Source organism: Heteronotia binoei, chromosome 1 (genome assembly GCF_032191835.1).
Source record: "Heteronotia binoei isolate CCM8104 ecotype False Entrance Well chromosome 1, APGP_CSIRO_Hbin_v1, whole genome shotgun sequence".
In the NCBI taxonomy this organism is placed as follows: Eukaryota; Metazoa; Chordata; class Lepidosauria; order Squamata; family Gekkonidae; genus Heteronotia; species Heteronotia binoei.
In genome coordinates, this window is record NC_083223.1 from 268,260,067 (window position 1) to 268,273,743 (window position 13,677).

A 13,677-nucleotide genomic window follows, 5' to 3' on the forward strand; every position below is an offset into this window, starting at 1 on the left:
CCCCCCCACTTTCTGATGACCCTAAAGCAGGGGGAGGGCCTCCAAACCATGGGATCCCCTGCCCCCCCCCCCCCGAGGATTGGCAACCCTAACATTCAGAGGTAGTGAACCTCTGAATCCCAGAGCCAGGAGGCCACATCAGGGGAAGGCCTCGGCCTCTGCTCCTTGTTGCTGGCTCTCCAGAAAAACTGGTTGGCAGCTGTGCGAGACACGGTGCTGGACTAGATGGATCACTGGTGTGATTCTGCAGGCCTCTTCTTTTGTCAGAGAAGTTTTTGGAGGAGAGGGCTGTTGTTGGTGAATAGGATTGACACCAGTGCTCCTTCTAAGCTGTGGAATCTGTGAGCAAAAATTTTACTTTGTGAGCTACTGGCATTCAAGTTGTGAGCTACTGCATAAATTAGTTTGTTCTGGGGCCATCCTTGATGAGCTAAGACAAAAATGTGTGAGCCAGAGATTTAAAAAGCTGTGAGCCAGCTCACGCTCAGAGAGAACACTGGTTGACACACACACACACACACACACACACACCCGGTTAACATCTAGAGATCTCCCATTATTACAATTGATCTCCAGGTAACGAAGATCAGGTTCCCAGGAGAAAATGGCTGCTTTGGAGGGATATGGTATACCAGGGGTGGCCAAACTTGCTTAACATAAGAGCCACATGGAATAAATGTCAGAAGCTTGAGAGCCGCAAGATTTTACTTTAACGATACTGTTCAAATAGCCAATTTGGCTCTGAGCAGAGAGAGCTGCGAGACATGAACATCAGATGTTTGAGGAGGGAAGGAAGGTAGGCATATGGGGGAGGTGGAAAGAAAGCAACTTTAACTTTAAATTAATTCTCTAACTGCCAGCTGGCTTTACTTGGAGGAGTAATTTAAAGAGACAAATGCCTTCTCCAAGCTGGCCAATGGGGTGGTGGAGACTTCAAGAGCCACACAATATGTGTGAAAGAGCCACATGTTGCTCCCGAGCTACAGTTTACCCACCCCTGTGAAGGGCCGAATTAACCAGTCCAAGTGAGATTAGTAAAAGGGAACACAGGCTGTGGCAAATCAAATGCAAGACTGTTATCAGGCAGGCAAAAAGGGACTATGAGGAGCATATTGCAAAAAACATAAAGACCAACAATAAAACTTTCTTCAAATATATTAGAAGTAGGAAACCAGCCAGGGAGGCAGTGGGGCCCTTGGATGACCATGGGGTAAAAGGATTACTGAAGGAGGATAGGGAAATGGCTGAGAAGCTAAATGAATTTTTTGCCTCCGTCTTCACTGTAGAAGACGAGAACTTTTTGCCCGCCCCAGAACCACTAATTTTGGAAGGGGTGTTGAAAGACCTGAGTCAGATTGAGGTGACAAAAGAGGAGGTCCTACAACTGATAGACAAATTAAAAACTAATAAGTCACCGGGTCCGGATGGCATACATCCGAGAGTTCTGAAGGAACTCAAAGTTGAACTTGTGGATCTTCTAACAAAAATCTGTAATCTTTCATTGAAATCTGCCTCCATTCCTGAGGACTGGAAGGTAGCAAATGTCACCCCCATCTTTAAAAAAGGTTCCAGAGGAGATCCGGGAAATTACAGGCCAGTCAGTCTGACTTCAATACCGGGAAAGTTGGTAGAAACCATTATCAAGGACAGAATGAGTAGGCACATTGATGAACACGGGTTATTGAGGAAGACTCAGCATGGGTTCTGCAAGGGAAGATCTTGCCTCACTAACCTGTTGCATTTCTTTGAGGGGGTGAACAAACATGTGGACAAAGGAGACCCGATAGATGTTGTTTACCTTGACTTCCAGAAAGCTTTTGATAAAGTTCCTCATCAAAGGCTCCTTAGAAAGCTTGAGAATCATGGAGTAAAAGGACAGGTCCTCTTGTGGATCAAAAACTGGCTGAGTAATAGGAAGCAGAGAGTGAGTATAAATGGGCAGTCTTCGCAGTGGAGGACGGTAAGCAGTGGGGTGCCGCAGGGCTCGGTACTGGGTCCCATGCTCTTTAACTTGTTCATAAATGATTTAGAGTTGGGAGTGAGCAGTGAAGTGGCCAAGTTTGCGGATGACACTAAATTGTTCAGGGTGGTGAGAACCAGAGAGGATTGTGAGGAACTCCAAAGGGATCTGTTGAGGCTGGGTGAGTGGGCGTCAACGTGGCAGATGCGGTTCAATGTGGCCAAGTGCAAAGTAATGCACATTGGGGCTAAGAATCCCAGCTACAAATACAAGTTGATGGGGTGTGAACTGGCAGAGACTGATCAAGAGAGAGATCTTGGGGTCATGATAGATAACTCACTGAAAGTGTCAAGACAGTGTGCGTTTGCAATAAAAAAGGCCAATGCCATGCTGGGAATTATTAGGAAGGGAATTGAAAACAAATCAGCCAGTATCATAATGCCCCTGTATAAATCGATGGTGCGGTCTCATTTGGAGTACTGTGTGCAGTTCTGGTCGCCGCACCTCAAAAAGGATATTATAGCTTTAGAGAAGGTGCAGAGAAGGGCAACTAGAATGATTAAAGGGCTGGAGCACTTTCCCTATGAAGAAAGGTTGAAACGCTTGGGACTCTTTAGCTTGGAGAAACGTCGACTGCGGGGTGACATGATAGAGGTTTACAAGATAATGCATGGAATGGAGAAAGTAGAGAAAGAAGTACTTTTCTCCCTTTCTCACAATACAAGAACTCGTGGGCATTCGATGAAATTGCTGAGCAGACAGGTTAAGACGGATAAAAGGAAGTACTTCTTCACCCAAAGGGTGATTAACACGTGGAATTCACTGCCACAGGAGGTGGTGGCGGCCACAAGTATAGCCACCTTCAAGATGGGTTTAGATAAAAATATGGAGCACAGGTCCATCAGTGGCTATTAGCCACAGTGTATGTGTGTATATAACATTTTTTGCACTGTGTGACACAGAGTGTTGGACTTGATGGGCCGCTGGCCTGATCCAACATGGCTTCTCTTATGTTCTTATGTTCTTAACAATTAGGCCAACTAGGCACTGGCCTATGGGCCCCCACACCTTTAGGGGCCCCTGGCCAGCTTCCCCCCCCCCCAGTTTCCCCCCTACTTGCAGCCCTTCCATCCTGCACACACAGCCAGCAACTGAGCAGCTCTTTGCCCAACTTGTCTGGTGTGGCTGCTGCTGGTGTCATTGCTAAGTTTTCTCTCCCTGCCTCTCCCCCACAGGTTTGTCAAAGGGGCTTTTGAGAAGGTGCCTGTATGCTGCAGTGGGGGCCACGGGTGGTAGGGGCAAGTGCTCCGACTCAGAATTTGCAAGGGGCCCCCCAAGATTTTGACTGTCTAGGGGCCTCCACAGGGTTTAATCTGGCACTGCTCCTGTGGTATACTCTGCTGAGGTCCCTCCCATCCCCAAACCCCACCCACCCCAGGCTCCTCCCTCCCCCAAAATCTCCAGGTATTTCCCAAACCAGAGCTGGCAACCGTACTAGAAAATTACCAAAAGGGAATGGACCTCTAACTGGCTGACAGGCAATAAAGTGGGGAGGGGCCTCTCTGTTCTCCTTTGTGGGCCTTCTGAGGCATCTGGTGTCATAAACAGGCTGCCAGACTAAATGACACTTGGTTCTGATTAGACAGACATTTTCACCCCTGTTCTCATACCACTGATAGCCGCCTTTCTATGCAATTCCCCTTACCCCCACCAATTACAAATTCCTGAATGCTTTGTTGACAGATTCTGCTGGTGAAGCCGCGTCTGTCCGTTGCAGCGAAAATTTTTAAAAAGGCTTGCAACAAAAACAGATTTATTGAATAAAGTTCTGTGACTTACCAGAGCCCACTTCAGCATGCGCACTTGCTTATATGGGTAGACAGAATTGTGAAAAGTGGCTTAAAAAGCCATGAAAGGCAAGAGGCATAGCTTGTGACTTTCCTATGCAAAACTCGAAGGCATACTAAGACAAGCATAGAGAGAGCATTCATGAGAGCCATATGACAGTCTACCTAGTTATATTGAAGTGTTTAGCTTGGGGGTCCCCAACACGTTGACTGTTGGGCTTTGGTTCCAGGAAAAAAAGCTCACAGAAAAACCTCACGGACATAAATGCTCACAGGAAAAAAGCCCATACAGAAAAAGCCCATACGGAAAGAAGCCCACATGAAAAAATAGCATATAAAGCACCATAGACATTTATAATTGTGGATAACCATGCATCTCCATTTATGAGAATGAACAGGTATTATCTAGATTTTATGTTGTTATTTTAGGATCAAAATATATTATACTCTCATGCAACAATTTGTTGAGCTCGGAGAAGAAGAACGTGCCCCACTCATCAAGACAAGAGCAGCCAGGCAGGACGCACTGTCCTCCAAGCCCGGCTTCACTTGTAAGGGCCTCACCAACACGCCATCCAGCCACTCACAGCTTCCCGGGTCTGTGACCCGGGAAGCCGAGAGCTGTGGGATGGGGGGTGGGGTGGGTGAGTTGGCACCCCAGGCCGCCTCCTACCTCTTCTACTCCCACGTGTCAGCTATTTGGCAAGCCAGGTCCCTCTGCAGTCCATCAAATATACAAATAGCTTAGCAAAAATATTATTTAATTATACTTCATAAAAATCACAACACAAATTGTTGCATGTGAATATAATATATTTGATCCTAAAATAACATAAAATGTAGATAATACCTGTTCATTCTCATAAATGGAGGTGCATGGTTATGCACAATTAGAAATGGCTATGGTGCTTTACACAGTATTTTTCCATGTGGGCTTCTTTCCATGCGGGCTTTTTTCCATGTGGGCATTTTTCCATGTGGGATTTTTTCCTGTGAGTATTTATGGCCGTGAGGTTTTTCTGTGAGCTTTATTCCTGTGGGCTGTTTTCCGGTTACCACATAGAAACTACAGAGCAAAGCCTCTATTTTCTCCGCTGGCTGACAAGCACACGAAGCAACTTATGTACAAAGTCTTCCAATGCCAAGCCATTTCGTGTTTTCCCCTGGGTCTTAGGCTCAAAGACCATGACCTTAGGCATTGACCATGAGATTTCTGTGATGAATCTCAGTAAATCAAAAGTAGATTTGCAACTTACACACACAAATTGTGTTTGTGTCCTTTATAAAGTTTATATCTTCACTACCTGGCATTACATTTTATGACACATATGGCCTGACCCGACAAGGTATCATTTATGTCAGATCCAGCCCTCATAACAATTGAATTTGACACCCCTGGTTTAACGTGTCACACTTAAAGGAGAGCCAGTTTGGTGTAGCGGTTAAGTGCACGGACTCTTACCTGGGAGAACCAGGTTTGATTCCATACTCCTCCACTTACAGCTGCTAGAATGGCCTTGGGCCAGCCATAGCTCTCACAGGACTTGTCCTTGAAAGGGCAGCTGCTGTGAGAGCCCTCTCAGCCCCACCCACCTCACAGGGTGTCTGTTGCAGGGGGAGAAGATATAGGAGATTGTAAGCCGCTCTGAGTCTCTGATTCAGAGAGAAGGGCAGGGTATAAATCTGCAGTCTTCTTATTCTTAAATGCTTACACTTCATTTCAGCTCTATTTCTGCTTGTTTTCAGATTCCTGCAACCCCAGTGCTATTGCATTGCTTATTAGGCACCTCTGCCTATTAAAAGCATTGATTTGTACTGCGAGTCACAGTGAGATAAATCAAACAAAGAGAGCATCACTGCGCCTGTTCTGTTTTGTAGGGACTCCACGCGCCACGATACCGTCACCATTGAGCCCATGTATGAGAACGGCACCGCTTGCTCGTGGAGAGCTTTGCTGACGACGTGCTCTACACAGGCGACAAAGTTAGCCAGCGTTGTTATAGCCGAAGAGATAGGTGGGTGGCGTAAAGGAAATGACAGGGGATTTAATTAGTAATGATAGGAAGGATGGGGTGGGGTAGAATCTAGTGCAGGTGTCCCCAGCCTTTTTGAGCATGCGGGGACTTTTGGAGTCCTGGCAGGGTGGTGGACACAAGAACAAAATGGCTGCCGCAGGAGGGCAGAGCCAACCACAGAATTTTAGGAAGCGAGGTTAGGCCTAATTCTATTTAGTGATTTCTCAACATTTGAGGCAGGAGCTCTGCTTGACAAGATGCCATTTAGTCTGCATCAGAAGTCATGCAGGGCACAAGCGCCACCTAGGGCTGCCAGTCCCCAGCTGGGGCAGGGAAAAAGGTAAAGAAACCCTCCGCGAAAACCAGCCCCCACAAATAATAATGCAGAAAAGTTATAAGCTATCCTAAACAGTTCATTCCAGTATAAGTATAAGAGTCAATTCATAAGGGGCCACAAACCCACACCCAGTCACTTGAGTACAAATAAATGTCCAAACTTTCAAAAAGGTGCAGGTAGTAGTTCCCACAGTAGAGTCATCCATGGAGCACATGGCTTCCGAAAGTTCTAACGTCATATAGCAAGGCACGATGAAATGAACGCGACGCAGCAGTACTTGATCCGTCGTTTCGCTATAGCTTCTACGAGTTAGGAAGTGTCCTTATAGATCAGTTGCGGTTGATCCTACATGTTTACTTAGAGGTGGATCTCATTCCATTCAAGGCAGGCTTGCTCCCCAGTAAATATCAGGGTTACCAAAGAGCCTGCTTTGAATGGAATGAGATCCACCTCTAAGTAAACATGCAGGATCAACTCTAACTGATCTATAAGGACACTTCCTAACTCGTAGAAGCTATAGCGAAACGACGGATCAAGTACTGCCGCGTCGCGTTCATTTCATCGTGCCTTGCTGTACGACGTTAGAACTTTCGGAAGCCATGTGCTCCGTGGATGACTCTACCATGGGAACTACTACCTGCACCTTTTTGAAAGTTTGGACATTTATTTGTATTTAGGTGACTGGGTGTGGGTTTGTGGCCCCTTATGAATTGACTGTTATACTGGAACAAACTGTTTTCTACATTATTATTTGTGGAGGCTGGTTTTCACGGAGGGTTTCTTTACCTTTTTCCCTGCTCCATTATCCACGTAGCTCTCTGTTGGTTTGCACAATCCCCAGTTGGGGGGCAGGGGATTCCCTGGTTTGGAGGTCCTCCCACCACATAAGGGTCATTAGAAAGCGGGGAGGGGGAGGGAAATGTCTGCTGGGCACTCCCATTATTCCTTGTGGAGAGTGATTCCCATAGGGTATAATAGAGAATTGATCTGGGGGTGCTATTTTTTAAGATAGAGGCACCAAATTCGCAGCATAGCATCTGGTGCCTCTCCTGAAAACACCCGCCAAGATTCATTATTTTTCATTATTTCCAGTGGAGGGGAGGCATTTAAAAGGTGTGCTGGCCCTTTAAATGTGATGGCCAGAACTCCCTTTGGAGTTCAATCATGCTTGTCACAACCTTGTTCCTGGCTCCACCCCCATGTCTCCTGGCTCCACCCCCAAAGTGCCCAGAGATTTCTTGAGTCGGGACAGGCAACCCTAGTGCCACCTGATCCTCCTCACTTTGTAAAAACACTTGGTGGGTGCCAGGAAAGGTGTTGGTTGCTGCCATTGCACCCTTGGGCACCATCTTGGGGACCCCTGGTCTAGTGTAAGAATGATTTTCAGTGTCTCACGCCACATATTACAGCCAGAAAAAATCCTTCTTTTAAATGTTGCTTCTCCTTTATGTGAATCTTCTCGCTGTTTTTGTTTTTCTTCTTTCTCACCAAATTTCCCCCATGAAATTATGCATCTTTCGACATCATGTGTGCGTTGGTAAATCAGCGTTATATACTGAATGAACCTGATAAATTGCGCGTGCCTGTATGTGTCATTGTGGGTTTAAAAAGTAGCTCAGAGTCCATAGTACAAACAAATCTATCAAAACCAACAAGAGAGAAGCAGAGCACTACAATCCCTACCAGAAATGTAAATAAATAAATTGCTTTCGTTGCTGAATTAGCTCAGCTAGCCCGTCCACTGATGATGATGTTCCCGTGGGAGTTCACAATCAAAACAACATAATTCCCCACCTCCCAAATCAATAAAACATTTTAAAACAACTTCAAAGCGACCTCCGAGAAAAAAAAAATACTTTCAGTTTGCTTGCTTGAGAGCCAATGAAGGCACCTGGAGTTGTGTACAGCTGAAAGAGATAGAGATGCAGAACACTGAGCATGTACAGTGTGCCTTTTTGCATTTAAGAACATAAGAGAAGCCATGTTGGATCAGTCCAATGGCCCATCCAGTCCAACACTCTGTGTCACATAAGAACATAAGAGAAGCCATGTTGGATCAGGCCAATGGCCCCTCCAGTCCAACACTCTGTGTCACATAAGAACATAAGAGAAGCCATGTTGGATCAGTCCAATGGCCCATCCAGTCCAACACTCTTAGTCACATAAGAACAGAAGAGAAGCCATGTTGGATCAGGCCAATGGCCCATCCAGTCCAACACTCTGTGTCACATAAGAGAAGCCATGTTGGATCAGTCCAATGGCCCATCCAGTCCAACACTCTGTGTCACAGAAGAACATAAGAGAAGCCATGTTGGATCAGTCCAATGGCCCATCCAGTCCAACACTCTGTGTCACACAGTGGCCATAAGAACATAAGAGAAGCCATGTTGGATCAGGCCAGTGGCCCATCCAGTCCAACACTCTGTGTCACACAGTGGCCATAAGAGTATAAGAGAAGCCATGTTGGATCAGGCCAAAGGCCCATCCAGTCCAACACTCTGTGTCACATAGTGGCCATAAGAACAGAAGAGAAGCCACATTGGATCAGGCCAGTGGCCCATCCAGTCCAACACTCTGTGTCACACAGTGGCCATAAGAACATAAGAGAAGCCATGCTGGATCAGGCCAGTGGCCCATCCAGTCCAACACTCTGTGTCACATAAGAACATAAGAGAAGCCATGTTGGATCAGGCCAATGGCCCATCCAGTCCAACACTCTGTGTCACACAGTGGCCATAAGAACATAAGAGAAGCCATGCTGGATCAGGCCAGTGGCCCCTCCAGTCCAACACTCTGTGTCACACAGTGGCCAAAACCCCCAGGTGCCATCAGGAAGTCCTCACACTGTTGCCCCTCCCAAGCACCAAGAATACAGAGCATCACTGCCCCTGACAGAGAGTTCCAACAATATGCTGTGGCTAAGAGCCACTGATGGACCTCTGCTCTGACGGACTTTAAAAGTGTAACCATCAGCACCCCTTTAATATATCAGAGCTGATGGTCGTCTAAGAGGAGGAGGTATTCAGCTTGGAGATCTGTGATCTACCTAGCAATGCATCCCACCAGTCATGTATAGTGACTTTGCAGGATCTCAGTAACCCTCCTGTATATGCTGCCTGCCAAAAGAATAAGCCTGTCAAATAGCAGGCAGGCTACGATACTTGCTTAGCACCAGGCTGGCTATGGCTCAGCCCTGACATCCCATCAGGCTTTCTGCTCTTCAACAGAGCAGCACCGTGAAAGCCCCAGGAGAGTCATTATCACAGCAAAAGTGCTTTTAAAAAAAAAATAATAATCCCAAGGCACCGCTTTAATTGATTAATTGCACCAGTTCTTAATTGACCAAGATTGCGGCTCCAACGTTTAGAAATTCAAAGTTAAGCCCTCAGTATTTTCCCCTGGAAAAATAGACAGCAATGGCTTGTTTCCGTGCTTCAGCACTCCACGAAAGGGGGAGTGGAGCAGGACAACAGCAAACGCAGTCCCAGTGATTCATAGTCTCAGAATGTGCTTATCACAAATTTCCATTGACTTGCGATTTGAAGTTTCCCCACAAACTCAGGGTGGCTTTCCCTCCCCCCCCCCCCACCCCAAAGCATTCAGGAAAGTCACACGGGGCTCCTATGGTACATTGTATTAATGGACCGCACGCTTTTATTCTCTCTCACTTCCCAGGGTTTGATTCCCCACTCCTCCACTTGCAGCTGCTGGAATGGCCTTGGGTCAGCCATAGCTCTCACAGAACTGTCCTTGAAAGGGCAGCTTCTGGGAGAGCTCTGTACCTCACAGGGTGTCTACTGCAGGGAAGGAAGGTAAAGGAGATTGTGAGCCACTCTGAGATTCAAAGTGAAGGGCAAGGTACAAACCCAGTATCGTATTTTTCTTCAGTGACAGGCCGCTTGCTGCGTTGCGACGTCATTGTGGACCTCATAGACCATGTGGAGATCATCTCCCGAACCCGAGAGATTTATGTTGAAGATTCCCCACTGGAGCTCAGTGTGAGGGCTCTGGATGCCGAAGGTACCATATCTGGGGAGCTCATAGTAATAATGAATGTTGCTTCTGAGGAAAAGAGCCCCATTGCACTCCACCTTTTACCCTCAGTCTTGTCCAGTGCCCAGCCATCAGGAGACTAGAAAGAGGGCTAACATTCCAGAAAGCATTTAGTTGATGTATTTTGCTCTTTGGCTCCATAAAGGCTGGAGTCATCCCACAGAATTGTGATGGTGGTGTCTTCCGCAGGTGCAAAGAGCCTTCCTCTGAGGCAAGAGATTCTGTTAGGAGGCAAAGCTCCTTGTGCCAGGAGAGATGCTACTGTTCGAGGAACAGATGTGTGGCTTCATCTCAGAAATGCAATGGACAATACAACCTCTGTTTTTACAGAATGTTGTAACATAGCTCCTTCCCTGTGCCATAAATTATGCTTGTGTCTTTTTCCCTCTGCTGCTTCTGAGAATGTTTGGATATACATTCTTCTCTGTTGTAGACTAAAGGAGCATGTTATGGGGAATGGTTTTGAAGCTGGTGGACTTCCTTCCTTCCTTCCTTGAATAGATTCATGGAGGAAAAAGGGATTTCTTTCTTTCTTTCTTTCTTTCTTGATTGGATAGATTTGTGGAGGAAAAAGATTCTTTCTTTCTTTCTTTCTTTCTTTCTTTCTTTCTTTCTTTCTTTCTTTCTTTCTTTCTTTCTTTCTTTCTTTCTTTCTTTCTTTCTTTCTTTCTTTCTTTCTTTCTTTCTTTCTTTCTTTCTTTCTTTCTGGATTGGATAGATTCATGGAGGAACAGGGATCCTCTCTCCCGCCCTCACATAAAATGGAACACTTTGTAGTTAGTGCAGGTGATCACAAAGATTAAACTTCATGTTTCCTTAAGTTGTATATAGGAAATGGACAAAGAGAACTTTTCCGGTTTGCCACAGAATGGGGTCATGATCATTACTTAAAATAGCTTCAAGGGGTGCCTAGACTTGAAACAAAGGTGCTTGAAGGCCTGTATTGTCCAGCCCGCCGGCAGAGATCCTCCAGTCCTGCTCTCTGTGGTCCCACTGGCAGAGAATATAAAAAGAGCCTGCTGGACCAGTGGTCTCTCTAGTCCGGCACCCTGCTACACACAGTGGCCAATCAGTTGCCCTGAAAGGTCAACAGGCAAGACGCAGAGACCAAGGCCATTCCCTCATGTAACCTCCTAGCACCAGGTTTCAGTTACTGAATACCGAATAAAGAATACTGTCTCTGAATATACATGTTGCCTTTACTCACCATGGCTATTAGTTATTGATGGGCCTATCCTCCATGAATCTAACTGACTTTTAAAGCTGACTGCTCACGGCCATCACTATATCCACTGGCAGTGAATTTTACAATTTAATTACTCAAGAAAGTACTTCCTTTTGTTTGTCCTGAACTTACCGCCCATTGACTGGACCTCATGGAGCTTTAGTCAGATCTAACCAGGCGCTTCTTACATTTTTCTTACATTCTCAGATTATTCCAGAAGTTACCCATAACTCTTCCACGCAAGCCTCAGCTCTGCTCTCATTACATACGTAATGCCTTTTACCAACCATACCTTTCAAAATTCAAGCTAAGCTAGTGCTTATTTGATGTTCCATCTACAGGGAACACATTCAGTAGCTTGGAAGGGATGGAATTTGAATGGAGCATCGCCAAGGACGATGAGATGGAAAACTTGGAGCTGTCCAGCAAGATTAGGTAAAAAAGACCCTGGATAAACAATATGGGGGGAAAGATACAGAAAGCTTGGCGCGATCTAGCAAGTGGAGGGATGTGGCTTCATTCCATACCCGCTTCGGGTTCCTTGAGCATCTCTGAGCAACTCTAACTTGTGATAGGTTATTCATTTACTCCCATCCAAGTACACTCTGGTTTGTAGAGTACAAAAAAGATTGGCCCTCGCCATGATGATCTTACGGTCTCACATTTGACATAAGGGTGGCAGCAAGGGTGGGATTTTAGCAGGAGCTCCTTTGCCTATTAGGCCATGCCCCCCTGATGTAGCCAGTCCTCCTGTTGTGTCTGGCGTTCTTCCCGGAAGGTACAGCCCAGCGCGCCTGTGGGCGGTGCCTAGAAGGGACGAACACAGCCCGCTTATGACGATCAGTGGCGGGAAGTTTAGCTGGCCAGGATTGGACCTGACCAGGAAGTAGGTTGTTCCAGGAAATGTATATAACAGGGGACCCGGCCACGCCATGTTGTCTTTGTGATGTACTCGCTAATAAAGCATGTTGCCGTCTGAACGTCTCCGACTTCAGTACATTACACCTCCCAAGAGCTTACAAGGCTCTTTTTTAATAAGCTTTTGGAGGATAGGCTACATCAGGGATGTGTGGCCTAATATGCAAAGGAGCTCCTGCTAGAATTCCACCCCTGTAGCCAATCCTCCAAGAGCTTACAGGGCTCTTGGTACAGGGCCTACTGTAAGCTCTTGGAGGATTGGCTACATCAGGGGGTGTGTGGCCTAGTATGCAAAGGAGCTGCTTCTAGAATTCCACCCCTGTAGCCAGTCCTCCAAGAGCTTACAGGGCTCTTCATACAGGGCCTACTGTAAGCTCCAGGAGGACTGGCTACATCAGGGATGTGTGGCCTAATATGCAAAGGAGCTCCTGCTAGAATTCCACCCCTGGGTGGCAGCAAAGGGAGGTGGAAACAGATATGCCTTTGTAGAGGTAATTTCAGTTTGAACAGGGGCTAAAGGCTTTGAGGGAAGGGTGGATCCTGAAGGATTCCAAGGAAGCAGAGAAGTAGTATTATAGCCAAGTGTTCTGAGAAGCACTTCCTGGCACAAGATGCTGCAAGGGAGGGAGGGCGTAGTTGCCTGATGGGGCAGGTATACCTTTATTTGGAGGCTGGATTTCCTTCGCTGGATATCTCTGTGCATGCTTTCATGTAGCTGATTGCAGATTTTCCCCCCACCTTCCTCTTCACACAGCAGCCACTTGCAACCCACAGAAAAGACATTGCCATGGGGACACCAGAACTCCACGCCCCAAAAGTTCCCAGGCGCAGAGGGCTGAAGCATTGCAGGGTGGGGGTGGAGTGGAATGGGATAAAACCATCCCCACCTCGCTACTGAACCCACCTGAAAGGCTGGCAGGAGAAGAATGGTGGAGGAAGAACTTCTTTGTTGTACAAACATCCCCCTCTTCAACCCACACCGGATGGCTTTTTGTCCACAGCAGTCTCATGAATACCAGCAGTGCCTTGTGGGAGGTCACGGATGGCTGATGTGTGTGCAGGGGTAGGTAGGGAAAGGTTCATGACTGTCTGTCGCGTGCACAGCCGTAGGATTTCTTGGGAGGTGGTGGGCGGGGAGGTTTTTAAGCAGGGGCTGGATGGCCACCTGACAGCAATGGTGATTCTGTGAATTTAGACCGATCGTGAGAGGGAGGACAGGAAGGGTTGCATCAGAGCTTCGTTCTCGTGGTCCTTTCTTACCCGCCCAGGGAAATGCTGATCAATACTTTCAGGAAGCAATTTTTCTGCAGGCCAGTTTGACC

General features: G+C 46.8%; 1 protein-coding gene across 1 annotated transcript in view; it reads left to right on the forward strand.

Moving 5' to 3' along the window:
• NUP210L (nucleoporin 210 like) overlaps positions 1-13,677 on the forward strand; it is a 119,595-nt gene that overhangs the window by 2,350 nt on the left and 103,568 nt on the right. The window contains exons 2-4 of the mRNA XM_060253906.1: positions 5,686-5,822; positions 10,048-10,179; positions 11,779-11,872. Coding sequence (XP_060109889.1) covers positions 5,686-5,822; positions 10,048-10,179; positions 11,779-11,872 — 363 coding nt within the window. The remainder of the gene's footprint in view (positions 1-5,685; positions 5,823-10,047; positions 10,180-11,778; positions 11,873-13,677) is intronic.